Raw genomic sequence first — 15220 nt, forward strand, 5'->3', positions numbered from 1 at the left:
GTTTTTCTTACTTAATGGTTGCAATTCTGTGTTACATAAAGTTGAGTTTGATAGCAAGAATTTGGAAATCTTACTTCTTGCATTCTTTTTTCCTTTCTCAATGATTTCTTCTTTGTCTGTAAATAGAGGAGATTTTCATCAGTTTCGGTATGGGGATAACAAAGAAGGAGTTTGCAATATCAAGTGAAAACATTGTAAGAGAAAGTTAACACTTAGCCTGAATGTTACCAAAAAATAGACCCAATAGAGTGCAAGGATAAGCTGCTTGTTAATTCTTTTATACTTTTTTAAATGGGTGCATGTGTGGGACTATTCAGGGGTCCTCATGTGTGCCATGTTTTAATATACTTTTGCTTGACCAGCTTATAAACGGCAGACATATAACTTAGCAATATAGATTTGTGAACATGTCTTCAAAACATACATAGTAATTTTAAGATGTTTATGTAAAGTATTTTTTGATAAAGCCTTGGTTTATGATTTACTTGAATATTGATTGTAGTCTTGGTATTTTACTCAAAACCCCAAACTCTTCACTTTCAAGTAGAGAGAAACTTAAATCTATTTTATTAAATAAATTAAGCCCCAATTCTATGTAATTTGCATCTTAAAAATCTAGACTACTTATACTGAGTTCCTTATCCTTGTGACTTAAGAATTTAAATATACCCTGACAATTTCATGTAAAATTATAGTAGACTCATCCTAATATAGGTGCTGAGTATTTGTTTACATAATTTTTTAATTAATTTATTTTTTATTGAAGGATAATTGCTTTACAGAATTTTGCTGTTTTCTGTCAAACCTCAACATGAATCAGCCATAGGTACACATATATCCACTCCCTTTTGAAACTTCCTCCCATCTCCCTCCCCTGTTTACATAATAATTTAAATTCTGGGAAATAAAATGAAACCAACTATATTTGTTCCTCAGTACCTTTAATCTTGCATAGACCTGTTGATAAAGGTAGCTTAATGTCTTATTTTTTAACAAAGAATATGTTTCAGAACTTTAAAAATTATCATATTAACATTTGTGACCAATAAAGCCTACTTGAAATTTTTATAGGAATTAAAAGAAGACAATCAAGTTTTATTGGAAACAAAAACCATGTTGGAAGACCAATTAGAAGGAACTCGAGCTCGTTCTGATAAATTGCATGAATTAGAAAAAGAGAATTTACAACTGAAGGCTAAACTGCATGATATGGAAATGGTAAGTGTATAAGGTAGATCCATTACATAGCTTCTAAGTAAAGATTCTAAGATTCATCTGATGTCCCTGTAGTGATAAGGATGGCTAGTGTTCTTAAGGTCTTAACAGAAAAGTGAGAACTAAATAAATTAGATGCTCCTGATTTTATGTAAGTTCAGGAGTAGAAGAAATTTCTGCCTTTCTTACAAAGGGGTATTATTTATTAATTTTTCTACTTCTTTTCAGAAAACCCTAATAAGCTATCGTGTAAACATTTTTTAGACTATAGAAATACAACAGTTGCTAAAATTTAGCATTGGATCAGAAGTCATTTGTTATGTGACTAGAACAATATAATGACTCTGAAGAAGTGTTTTCAGTGTCCCCAAAAATCACTTTAAAAGGACAGACAACTGATCAGTTTAATGACCAGCAGTAATAAATATAATTGATTATTATAAAGAGCTTCAAATTGTGAAAATTTTAAGGAACTCAAAATTTAACTTATACAGTTTCTGATAATTGAAATTTATAGAGTAATACAATATTAGCTTGAAATTGTACTGTTTCTTAGCTTTCTTTTCTCTCCCTACTCTGCCAATAAAAAAGGAACGTGATATGGATAGAAAAAAGATTGAAGAATTAATGGAAGAAAATATGACTTTGGAAATGGCACAGAAGCAAAGTATGGACGAATCATTACATCTTGGCTGGGAACTGGAACAAATATCTAGAACTAGTGAACTTTCTGAAGGTATTTCTGATACTGTTTTATTTAAATGGATAAATGAATAAATGACATTGTATGTATGCTTACATTTCTGGATATTTTCTTACTGTTCTTTATTTTCCTTGACTGGAGATGTCTCAAAAGACCAGATATCTCCCTAGATAGGATTTCACAGAAGAATATATTAATTTCCACAATTCTGGGTTCGATCCTTATCTCTGTGTGTTTTACAGCTCAACTTTGAGTGCAGTAACAGATTTGATCCATTGTTTAGGCACTATTTCATGTTAATATCCCAAGAAGTGGGGATATCAGTTTATTAATGTATTTTGAGAGATATAATCATCTACTAAATAGAACAGAAAAGTCGTATCTATTGGTCAGCCTGTTCTTTGACTGTAGGCAAACCTAAATAGGACATCAGAATGTAATGGGAATATTCTTTGGTGAATATGTAGCCAGAATAAAGCAACTTAAGGACCTTTACAGTTACTTTCATCCATATGTGTCATCGCCATTTTAGGATTATACCTACCAGTTGCTCAAGCCCACTTATACTTGGGAGGTAATAAAAGACCTCAGATAAATATTTAACTTTTGGCTCTATGTCTCTGCCTCCACATTAACTTGTCCTCTTTATTAAAGCTAGACACATACATACAATGTGGCCTTTTGTGTTAAAACTTTGAGTTTGCTAATACTGATATACTTTATTGAAATTATACCCCAGTGACATTTATTTCAATTAGACTGGTTCCCCAATTTCTCAGTAAACCAGTATATTATTATACCTGTTTTATTGTATCAGGCTCTCAGAGCTTATAGCCTGGTGCTAAAAAATGGTAACTTCTGCAGATGACTTGTCATATTTATTACTATTAGGCTTTTCCTAATTTTACACTTGGGAACCTAATTCCAAGTTCTGGGACCTCATGTAAATTGACTTCATAGTAAGTGATGATACTCAGCCAATGAACTTGCCAAGAGGTGTTACATAAAACATTTGTGGAACTTTTTAATTGTATTCCATGTGAATTGAGTTACAAAGAAAACAATTCAGATTTAAATATTTTCTACTGCACTCAATATGCCAGCAAATTTGGAAAACTCAGCAGTGGCCACAAGACTGGAAAAGGTCCGTTTTCATTCCAGCCCCAAAGAAAGGCAATGCCAAAGATTGCTCAAACTACTGCACAATTGCACTCATCTCACACGCTAGTAAAGTAATGCTCAAAATTGTCCAAGCCAGGCTTCAGCAGTATGTGAACTGTGAACTTCCAGGTGTTCTAGCTGGTTTTAGAAAAGGCAGAGGAACCAGAGATCAAATTGCCAACATCCGCTGGATCATGGGAAAAGCAAGAGACTTCTAGAAAAACATCTATTTCTGCTTTATTGACTGTGCCAAAGCCTTTGACTGTGTGGATCACAAGAATCTGAGGAAAGTTCTTCAAGAGAATACCAGACCACCTAACCTGCCTCTTGAGAAACCTGTATGCAGGTCAGGAAGCAACAGTTAGAACTGGACATGGAACAACAGACTGGTTCCAAATAGGAAAAAGAATTGAAAGAGACACATGTACCCCAGTGTTCATCGCAGCACTGTTTATAATAGCCAGGGCATGGAAACAACCTAGATGTCCATCAGCAGATGAATGGATAAGAAAGCTGTGGTACATATGCACAATGGAGTATTACTCAGCCATTAAAAAGAATACATTTGAATCAGTTCTAATGAGATGGATGAAACTGGAGCCAATTATACAGAGTGAAGTAAGCCAGAAAGAAAAACACCAATACAGTATACTAACACATATATATGGAATTTATAAAGATGGTAAGGATAACCCTGTATGCGAAACAGCAAAAGAGACACAGATGTATAGAATGGACTTTTGGACTCAGAGGGAGAGGGAGAGGGTGGGATGATTAGGGAGAATGGCATTGAAACATGTATACTATCATGTAAGAAACGAATTGCCAGTCTAGGTTCGATACAGGATACAGGATGCTTGGGGCTGGTGCACGGGGATGATCCAGAGAGATGATATGGGGTGGAAGGTGGGAGGGGGGTTCAGGATTGGGAACTCATGTACACCCGTGGCTGATTCATGTCAATGTATGGCAAAACCAATACAGTATTGTAAAATAAAGTAAAAAAAAAAAAAAAAAAAAAAAGAGTACACCAAGGCTTTATATTGTCACCCTGCTTATTTAACCTATATACAGAGTACATCATGAGAAACTCTGGGTTGAAAGAAGCACAAGCTGGAATCAAAATTGCCAGGAGAAAATCAATAACCTCAGATATGCAGATGACACCACCCTTTTGGCAGAAAGTGAAGAAAAACTAAAGTGCCTCATGATGAAAGTGAAAGAGGAGAGTGAAAAAGTTGGCTTAAAGCTCAACATTCAGAAAACGAAGATCATGGCATCTGGTCCCATCACTTCATGACAAATAGATGGGGAAACAGTGGCTGACTATTTCTCTGGGCTCCAAAATAACTGTAGATGGTGATTGCAGCCATGAAATTAAAAGATGCTTACTCCTTGGAAGGAAAGTTATGACCAACCTACACAGCATATTAAAAAGCAGAGACATTACTTTGTCAACAAAGGTCTGTCTAGTCAAGGCTGTGGTTTTTCCAGTGGTCATGTGTGGATGTGAGAGTTGGACTGTGAAGAAAGCTGAGCGCCGAAGAATTGATGCTTTTGAACTGTGGTGCTGGAGAATACTCTTGAGAGTCCCTTGGACTGCAAGGAGATCCAACCAGTCCATCCTAACGGAGATCAGTCCTAGGTGTTAATTGGTAGGACTGATGCTGAAGCTGAAACTCCCAATACTTGGCCATCTGATGCAAAGAGCTGACTCATTTGAAGAGATCCTGATGCTGGGAAAAATTGAGGGCAGGAGGAGAAGGGGACGACAGAGGATGAGATGGCTGGATGGCATTACCGACTCAATGGACATGGGTTTGGGTGGACTCCAGGAGTTGGTGATGGACAGGGAAGCCTGACGTGGTGCAGTTCACGAGGTTGCAAAGAGTCAGACACGACTGAGCGACTGAACTTAACTATTCAAGTAGTTAAAATTACACTGTTAGGAGTTTTCTCAGCTGTTAGGTGGGGACAGTAATAGTAAGGACTATCTGGTGGGGTTGTTGTGAGAGTTGAATTTGTTAATGAAGCTCTTTAGAACACCTTGTAAATAGCATTTGAGTGTTTTATTATTATTATTATTATTGTTTTGCTGCAGTCATAGAACAGAATATTAGTATAGTGTAGTTTTTTTAACTATACAAGGAACTTTCTAGAAAATTTGTTGAATGTGAAAAATGTAAAGAAGGAAATCAAAGTCACTAATAATTTCTTGCCTTTTACGTTTCACAAAATTTGCTTCTAGAATTTTTCTATACACACATTAATTTTATATATCATCATCAGTGTGTATGTACAGTCAGGGTTCCTTTTTTCATCCAAAATATAACATAGACATTCTCCCATGTTAAAAATGTGTTGTATGCATCCTGTTTATTCTTTGTAGGATGGCTTGAAGTTTCTTTGAAGCACCTAGTATTGAAAGTTTTGTTAAGGCATATCATGTTTTGTAGCCTAATCTTGTTTAATTGAAATCAGTTTTACTTAAGAAGACATGGACAACTAATAAAATTAATAAAGTCAGTGACTATCTATGATACCAGTTTTTAATAAAAGAGTAACAGTGTGCTGACTAGAACAAAAACTTCAAAGAATTGAGGCTTTCTTAAATCTTAGGAGATATTTTACTCTACGTGATTTTTAAAAAAAGAATGTATGACTTGTGAGGATACATGGTTTGTGTGTGTGTGTGTGTGTTTGATTTTTATGATGGAGAATTTCAAACATATACAAAGTAGACAGACCTAGAAATGCCCTCCTGTATTTCTGTTCATTTCCTTTCCTGAAATCTAGGATTTCAAAATAAATTCTAAGTGTCATATTTCATTTGTGAATCCTAATATTTTTATATCTTCAAAATATTTAATGAGTCTATTATACAGTTATTAGAAAATAATTATTTTTGGCTTACTGGAAAACATTTCCAGATCTTAAAACTGAGTTTTCTTATTTTAAAAAATATAATTCCAAAAGCTGCTTAGAAAGATGATTTCCATTGGCAAAATGGACTGCTTGTTGCTCTTTATACTTAATTAACTAGATTCTTCATTTAGAGAAAGACTTTTTGGAAGTGACCTGTGTATAGTACTGTCTTGCCTTTCTCAGAATCAGACTGGGATTTTTTTTTCCCCTTCAAACTGTTTTCCTTTTTTTAATCTTTGAAGGTGTGGCATAGAATATGCTTTACACTTGTTATTTGAGTCACACAGTAACTCTGTTAGATACACAGGATAGTAACTATATTTTGTCCAAGTAAGCTAAGATTCATTGAGGTTAAAGTTGCTTTCTCATGGAATTAGGACTAAAAGTCTAGTCACTTCAGGCTAAATTTTGTACTTTTTTTCCCACTAGAATGCTTGTGGATACATACACGTGTGTGTGCTAGGTCGCTTCAGTTGTGTCTGACTCTTTGCGACCCTATGGCCTGTAGCCAGGCTCCTCTGTTCATGGGATTCTCCAGGCAAAAATACTGGAGTGGGTTGCCATTTCCTTCTCCAGGGTGTCTTCCCGACCCAGGGATTGAACCCTCATCTCCTGCGTCTGCTGCATTGCAGGCAGGTTCTTTACCACTGAGCCACCAGGAAAGCCCCCACTTCTGAATGCATTAGAATTTAAAGATTTACCTGTATTTATCTCTGTTTTTTTTATTGTGTCTATCTTGTATAACTTTATTATAAGGATCAGATGATTTAGTGTATTTACACTAAGTATTTTAAATAGTGAAGAGTAAGCATAGTTTTACCAGTGTCATATTTTTCAATATTACAGCACCACAAAAATCCTTGGGCCATGAGGTGAATGAATTGACATCAAGTAGATTGTTGAAGCTGGAGATGGAAAATCAGAGTTTGACAAAAACTGTAGAAGAGCTTCGGAGTACTATGGATTCTGCTGAAGGCACCACCTCCAAAATCCTGAAAATTGAAAAAGAAAATCAAAGACTAAGTAAGAAGGTATAAAAATTAATGTTTAATATAACGTAAAAAAGGTATATGTAAAAGTAAATAGTGTTTAGATAGAACATTTATTTTCCAACTTTTATTATACCCTCAATAATATTTTAACTTATTATATAGATCTCAAACTTATATATATATGAAGTGAATGTACTCTTAGACTCATTCAAGTTCAACTGTTATTATCTTACACCTAATCTTACTTCTACCCTAGGTACTGTCTGTGCAACCACCAGATAATTTTGAAGTAAGTCCTAGACATGGTAATGTCTTACCAATAAATATCTCAGTTATAAATTTCTAAAAACTAAGGAATTTTTAAAAAGAACAGTTATGATATCACACTTAAAAAATTATAGCTTTTGATCAGCATTTCAGTTTCTCAAATCTATTATGATTTAAAAAATTTTTTTCATTTTTTGAATATAAGTATATTCAAATATTTTTAAAATATAAATCCAAATAAGATTGGTATGTTCAATCAGTTGATGTGTCCCTTAAGTCTTTTTTAGTCTATAGATTTACTCTTCTTTCCTAGTAGTTTTTCTGTTGAAGAAAGTGATGTTTGTAGTCATAGAAAATCATTGGTTTAGATCCCTTAATTAATCAGAGGGTACAAAATCCTGATAGTATATCATCCATTCTTAATTTGGTAGCTAGAGTGTTTCTGTAAGGAAAATTTCTTTTTTTAAAAAAAATACTGGGTTAAAAAATAAACCATTGTTAGTTACTCTGAGGAACAACTCTTAGGGTGGGTAAAGTGGGATGAATGTTTGATTCTTGTCCTTTATTTACTGGTTTCCTAGTAATAAATTGGTTCTCTCATATCCTCCTGAGATAATTATTGAGTTTGTTGTGGTGTCATAATAAACTCACAGATTTAAAAATATTTCACGTATTTTAATACTGCATTTTTCTTACCCTCCCAACTCTTTTAAGCTGCTACCTGAATCCTTATGACATGACCTGAGCATTCCTGGAGAGCTTCCTTGCTCTCTGCTGTGACAGAGTATTCTAGGTTCCTCTGAAACATTCCCTGCTTCAGACCTGGACACAGCCATTTCTCTAAAAAGCCCTTCTTTCTTTTAGTCGACAGTGGTATTTAGAGGCCACAGTTTAGGGATTATGAAACCTGAATTTAAGTAGACTTTGAAAAGAAATAACAAGCTTACCTTATTTTGTTGCATAGTATTTTATTGCACGTCACAGATAATTGCTGTTGTTGTTGTTTACAACTTGAAAGTTTGAGGCAACCCTGCTTCAAACAAGTCTCTCAGCACTATTTTTCTAATAGCATTTGCTAACTTCATGTCTCTGTGTCGCATTTTGGTGATTCTCACAATTTTTCAAACTCTTTCATTGTTATTGTATTTGTTATGGTGATCTCTGTCAGTAATCTTTGATGTTAGTATTTTAATGTGTTGGGGTGGCATAGATTGCACCCATATAAGATAGTGAACTTAATCAAGTGATGTGGTGTTCCAGCTTCTCCACTGACTGGTGATTTCCCCATCTCTCTCCCTCTCCTTGTACCTCCCTATTCCGAGACACAACAATATTGAAATTAGGCAACTAATAACCCTAGAGTGGCCTGTATGTGTTCAAGTGAAAGGAGTAGTTGCACATCTCTCACTCTCACAATCGAGTCACAAGCTAGAAATGATTAAAAATAGTGAGGAAGGAGTGTTAAGCTGAGATAGACTGAAAGGTAGGCCTCCTACACCAGTCAGCCAAGATGTGCATGCAGAGAAGTTCTTGAATTAAAAGTACTTTCAGTGAACTTTGAATGATAGGAAAATGAAAGAGCATTGTTGCTGATATGGAGAGTCTTAGTGGTCTGGATAGAAGACATGCCAGCCACAGCATTCCTTTAAGCCAAAGCCTAATCCAGAGCAAGGCCCTCTCTTCAGTTCTGTGAAGGCTGAGAGAGGTGAGGAAGCTTCAGAAGAAAACTCTTAACCTTTTAGAGGTTGGTTTGTGAGGTTGAAGGAGAGATGTTTCCGTAACATAAGAGTACAGCACGTACTAAAGTAGAAGCTGTATTTAGTTTTCCAGAAGATATAATTAATTACGGTGACTACACTAAACTAGATTTTTAGCGTAGACAAACGACCTTCTATTGGAACAAGATTCCATCTAGGACTTCCATAGCTGGAAGAATTAATTAATGCCTAGGTTCAAAGCTTCAAAGGACAGGTTTCTTCCCTGGCAGTCTCAGTGGCTAAGACTCCACACTCCCAATGAAGGGGGCCTAGGCTTGATCCCTGGTCAGGGAACTGGATCCCACATGCCACAACTAAAGTTCCTGCATGCCACAACTAAGACCTGGCACAGCCAAATAAATATATTTTTTTTTTCTTTAAAGGACAGGCTGACTTTCTTGTTAGAGGCTAATGAAGCTGGTGACTTGAAGTCAGTGGTCATTTACAGTTTAAAAAATCGTAGGGCCCTTAAGAATTCTGCTTAATGTGTTCTCTCTGTACTTACTTTCCCTATACTCTCTTGATGGAACAACAAAGCCTGGATGACAACATATCTGTTTACAGTATGGTTTATTGACTATTCTAAGCCCACTTGTGAGGTCTACTGCTCAAACAAAAATTTCTTTCAAAATATGACTGCTCATTGACAGTGCACCTGATCCCCAAGAGCTCTGTTAGAGACTTAGGATTGAGATTCATGTTGTTCCATGCTTACTAACACAATATCCATTCTGTGGCCCATAGATTAAAGAGTAAGTTGACTTTGAAGTCTTACTCTTTATTTTGTAAGGCTATAGCTGCCATCAAAAGTGATTCCTCTGATGGGTCTGGGCAAAGTCAATTGAAAACCTTCTGGAAAGAACTTACCAGTCTAGATGCCATTAAAAACATTCGTGATTCATGGGAAGAGGTAAAAATAACAACGGTAACAGGGGTTTGGAAGAAGTTGATTCTACCCCTCATGGATGACTTAGAGGCTTCAGTGGAGGAAGTAATTGCAGATGTGGAGAAATTAGCAAGAGAACCAGAACTAGAAATGGAGCCTGAAGATGTGATTGATTTGTTGCAATCTCATGATACAGCTATAATGGATTAGGAGTTACTTCTTGTGCATGAGTAAAGAAAGTTTCTTGAGACGGAGTCTACTGTTGAAGATGTTGTGAAGTTGGTTGAAATATCAACAGAGGACTTAAATATTGCATAAAGTTGACAAAACTGTGGCTGTGTTTAAGAGAAGTGACTCCAATTTTGAAAAAACAAGTTTTTGTAGCCTTGCATGCTACAGAGAAATTGTTCATGAAAGGAAGAGTCAACTGACAGAAAAGACTTTATTGTTTTATTTTAAGAAATTACATAGCCATCCCAACCTTCAGCAGCCACTATCCTGATCAGTCAGCAGCCATCAGCATCTAGGCAAGACACTCCCCCAGCAAGAAGATTAAAACTTGCTGGAAGCTCAGGTGATGGTTACCTTTTTTAGCAGTGAAGTATTTTTTAAGGAAGGTATGTACATTGGTTGTTTTAGACATAATGGTATGGCACACTTAATAGACTACAGTGTGGGGTAAATATAGCTTTTAGGATATTCATTTGACTTGTTTAATTGTGATACTTACTTTATTGCAGTGCTCTTGATCCAAACTTACAATATCTCTGAGGTACTCTATTTTCCTGTTGTGGGACAGTTAGACCAAGTAACTTATTTGTGCATAGCTTTCTACCTACACAAACACATACACACAGTATACATAAATAGAAATCATATTATAAAGACGTACATGATATTTTTATCATGAATACCCTCCATCATGTATACCCTTCAAAATGTGCTTTTACTTTTGTTTCCAGTTCTTGGTCACTGAAAAATATACTGTAATAAATATTCTCCTACATGTGTCAGCTATGTCTAGTTTTTCCTTTGGATTCTCTGTTTCTAGATTTGATTATGAAAATCTGCCTAGTTTTTAGACCAATAGCTTTGAATAGGTAGGTATTCATCACAGTAACCTTCAGCACTTGTTAAGATACGGATTGCTGAGCCCCATGCCCAGAGTTTCTAATGTGGTAGGGCCAGGGTGGGATAAGAATTCTCATTTCCAAGAAGTTCCTAGGTGAGACTCATCCTGTTATTGTGGAACCATGCCATGAGAATCACTGCCTTAGATAATGCAGATAGACACTTTGATTTTCTTGAAAGATTTTTTCTCTTTTAAAATATTCTTTGCATCATCTTTAATTCATTAACCAAATAAGCATTTCACAATAAATTAGTGTTAAAATAGAAGTGGCCATTTAGAACTTGGAATGGTTTTCTTTTTGCTGCCACTATAAATCTGGAATTTTTATTTTGAAATTAACTTTAAAGTCTAATTAGTAAATTAGTGATTCCAGCAATTTTTGATTAATTCTTTGTATATCTTTTGTAAACTGAATGTTTCATTTGAATTCCATTAATATAGCAAATGACTTTAATTAAATAAATACTATCCATATATTTCAGTATGTAATGTGAGAACCAGATTAGTTATTAATAGCTTAAAGGTTCCTGATTGGGTAAACTTAATGTGAATTATTGAATAAGATTTGTGACTTTATGCTTTTGAGATATTAATATCATTTCTTAGAGTTTCTTACTGTTGTTACAAGGATTTAGGTAATATTTAAATGTGAAGTGGAATATTTTATATGTCTAAATCTTTTTTTTTTGGTTATCGGGTTTGAATATGTTACATAATAATGGGGAAATCACTAGTATGGCATATTTTGAAGTTGAATTTTTCATACTCATTAACCTCATACTTTGCTAGAGTTTTGCTCAAATCTTTTTTTCTCTAGTAGTCTCCTTTTTTTCTCTTTTTAATCCAAATTCCTTCTTGTCTCATTTTCTCATCTTTTCCTTCTTGTGCAGTAAATTCCTTGACTAATTAAATTTCTATTTTACAAATCCATTCAAACCAAGAGAGTTTTTTTTCAGTATGTTTTGTGTATTCTTCCTGTGGCATGTGTGTATGTATGCAGTTGTATTTGTGTTTGTGTTTAGAAGTGGAAATTTGCCTTCAAAGATGCAGAGGACAAGAAAGATAATCATGTCTGTGTATTTTAGATAGCTGCTAAAATTACCTTGAAATACTACTTGAATTTTTCTATGAAATTCTTTAACTTGACTATTCTGAAACTGTCTTCTACCCTTTATTCAGTGATTAGCTTTTGTTTTTACATGGTTCCACTGTTTTGAAATACTAATGATATATTGTTTTGTGATTTCATTTTCACCAGGTTGAAATCCTTGAAAATGAGATTATTCAAGAAAAGCAAAGTCTTCAAAATTGTCAGAATTTAAGCAAGGATCTAATGAAGGAAAAAGCTCAGCTTGAAAAAACAATCGAAACACTTCGAGAAAATTCAGAGAGACAGGTTCATAAATTTTTTTATTAAGCAACAGATCTTAAAACTTATTAACAACAGTTATTTTAAAGTTTGTGCAAGTAAAATTTTTGTAATAACATTAAATGAAATATTTTAGAACTTTTTAGATTTTAAAGTAACTATAGTTTTACCTCATTTTCTATCCCATGCATTTTTTTTTTTTTTTTACTTTATTTTACTTTACAATACTGTATTGGTTTTGCCATACATTGACATGAATCCACCACGGGTGTACATGCGTTCCCAAACATGAACCCCCCTCCCGCCTCCCTCCCCACCGATGCATTTTTGAAAAGTTTAAGAGAAAACTTAGAATTTTTTAAATTGTCAGTGTGCTTAATAGTTGTCTGATAGAAAATTTCGTGGTACCTGTGCATGAATTGCTTTCCAAGTGTCAGTGGAATGAGACTGCAGATATTGAAGGCCCTGAATGAAAGTGGGATGAAGTGCAGCTCTACTCTGATCCCACTGAAGTGGTGGCAGCAACTGTTCTGTATATTTTCATACTTGCTCTCAAGTTTTATTGGTCATTTACATGTTATGCTTAAAGAAACTGAGAATCAAATAGATTAAATAACTGGCTGTTTTAAAATTTCTAGTTTTTAGAAGTAAAATTATTTGTATTATCGAGCTATAGTCCTCAAAGTTGAAAGTGTTAGTTGCTCAGTTATGTCCAACTCTTTGTGACCCTGTAGTCTGTAGGCTGCCAGGTTCCTCTGTCCATGGGATTTTTCCAGGCAAGAATACTGGAGTGGGTTGCCGTCTACTTCTCCAGGGGATCTTCCCGACCCAGGGATTGAACCATGTCTCCTGCATTTCAGGGGAGACTCTTTACCATCTGAACCACCAGGGTTAGTCCTTAGGACACCTGTAAAAATATGCATTTCCATAGAGCGATGGAACAAAAATTCTAGAGCTAAGCATGAATCTCTATTTTTACAAGTTTCTCAGAATTGATGGTTTAACACACTGTATTTTAAGAACCATTACCATTATAATAGACCATACTATAAATTGGATGTTTTCATTTTTAAATGTACCAGGAATATTGTTATTTTGATGTTTCCAAATTAGAATTCTTTTAGGAAATGAATACACACAAATACATACACACACACATAGATATACATATCTATGCATATAATAGAGCAAATACTGTATTTACTGAGGTCTTCCTGTATATATGCATTGTGAAATTTCTTGAATGAATGTAAAAGCATGTATCTTTAAGAAGATACGTGTATACATTTCATCTAGACTCATATTTGAATTTGAAACATATCACCACTATATAATCTGAAGATCATTTTGGTTAATATTCATCTCTCTTAACCGTTCCTGTACATTTTGGACTTCCTAAAGATATGAAATTTAAAGACCTGGCAGTACATGTACATGGTGATCTCTCAGTAAATATTTGTCAGAATTAAAATTAAAATAGACAATTTTAGCACCTTTTTATGATCTGATTTCCCTGCTAGTTTTCGGAGGAAGAAAACTATGTAATTTTTAAATATTTAGTTCATGTTCCATTAAGTTTTAAATTTTCTCCTTTTTTTTTTTTTACTAAATTAGATTAAAATATTAGAACAGGAAAATGAACATCTGAATCAAACCGTGTCCTCCTTAAGGCAGCGCTCCCAGATAAGTGCTGAAGCAAGGGTGAAAGACATTGAAAAAGAAAACAAAATTCTCCATGAATCTATCAAAGAAACAAGTAGCAAGCTAAGCAAGATTGAATTTGAGAAAAGGCAAATCAGAAAAGAATTGGAACATTATAAAGAAAAAGGAGAAAGAGCAGAAGAACTTGAAAATGAGTTGCATCATCTTGAAAAAGAAAATGAACTGTTACAGAAAAAGATAACCAATTTAAAAATTACTTGTGAAAAAATTGAGGCCTTAGAACAAGAAAATTCAGAGTTAGAAAGAGAAAATAGGAAGTTTAAAAAAACATTGGATAGCTTTAAAAACCTCACTTTTCAGTTAGAATCCCTGGAAAAAGAGAATTCCCAGCTTGATGAGGAAAACTTAGAACTTCGAAGGAGTGTGGAATCTTTGAAGTGTGCAAGCATGAAGATGGCTCAGCTACAACTAGAGAATAAAGAACTGGAAAGTGAAAAAGAACAACTTAAGAAAGGTTTAGAGCTCATGAAAGCATCTTTCAAGAAAACAGAACGCTTAGAAGTTAGTTATCAGGGTTTAGATACAGAAAATCAAAGGCTACAGAAAGCTCTTGAAAACAGCAATAAAAAAATCCAACAATTGGAAAGTGAACTACAGGACTTAGAGATGGAAAATCAAACATTGCAGAAAAATCTAGAAGAGTTAAAAATATCTAGCAAAAGACTAGAACAGCTGGAAAAAGAAAATAAATCATTAGAGCAAGAGACTTCTCAACTGGAAAAGGATAAAAAACAACTGGAGAAGGAAAATAAGAGACTCCGGCAACAAGCAGAAATAAAAGATACCACATTAGAAGAAAATAATGTGAAAATTGGAAATTTGGAAAAAGAAAACAAAACCCTTTTCAAAGAGATTGGTATTTATAAAGAATCCTGCATTCGTCTGAAAGAATTAGAGAAAGAAAATAAAGAGCTTGTGAAAAGAGCAACTATTGATATAAAAACTTTGGTTACATTACGAGAGGTAAGTTAATTACTTAAATTTCACACAAATTTTTAAATCTTTTTAACTTAGAACTTCTTTAAGCTTTATTATGGTAATTTGTATAATCTATTTATGGTTCAAAGTAGAAATTTAGAATTAAAAATTTT

At 34.3% G+C, this 15220-nt stretch overlaps 1 protein-coding gene across 1 annotated transcript in view; it reads left to right on the forward strand.

The window, feature by feature from the left end:
- Positions 1-15220, forward strand: part of CCDC88A (coiled-coil domain containing 88A) — a 116920-nt gene that overhangs the window by 61111 nt on the left and 40589 nt on the right. Inside the window, exons 11-15 of the mRNA XM_068966069.1 lie at positions 1072-1218; positions 1807-1951; positions 6851-7035; positions 12297-12434; positions 14022-15092. Of these exons, the coding sequence (XP_068822170.1) occupies positions 1072-1218; positions 1807-1951; positions 6851-7035; positions 12297-12434; positions 14022-15092 (1686 nt within the window). The remainder of the gene's footprint in view (positions 1-1071; positions 1219-1806; positions 1952-6850; positions 7036-12296; positions 12435-14021; positions 15093-15220) is intronic.

This window comes from Capricornis sumatraensis, chromosome 1, assembly GCF_032405125.1.
Source record: "Capricornis sumatraensis isolate serow.1 chromosome 1, serow.2, whole genome shotgun sequence".
In the NCBI taxonomy this organism is placed as follows: Eukaryota; Metazoa; Chordata; class Mammalia; order Artiodactyla; family Bovidae; genus Capricornis; species Capricornis sumatraensis.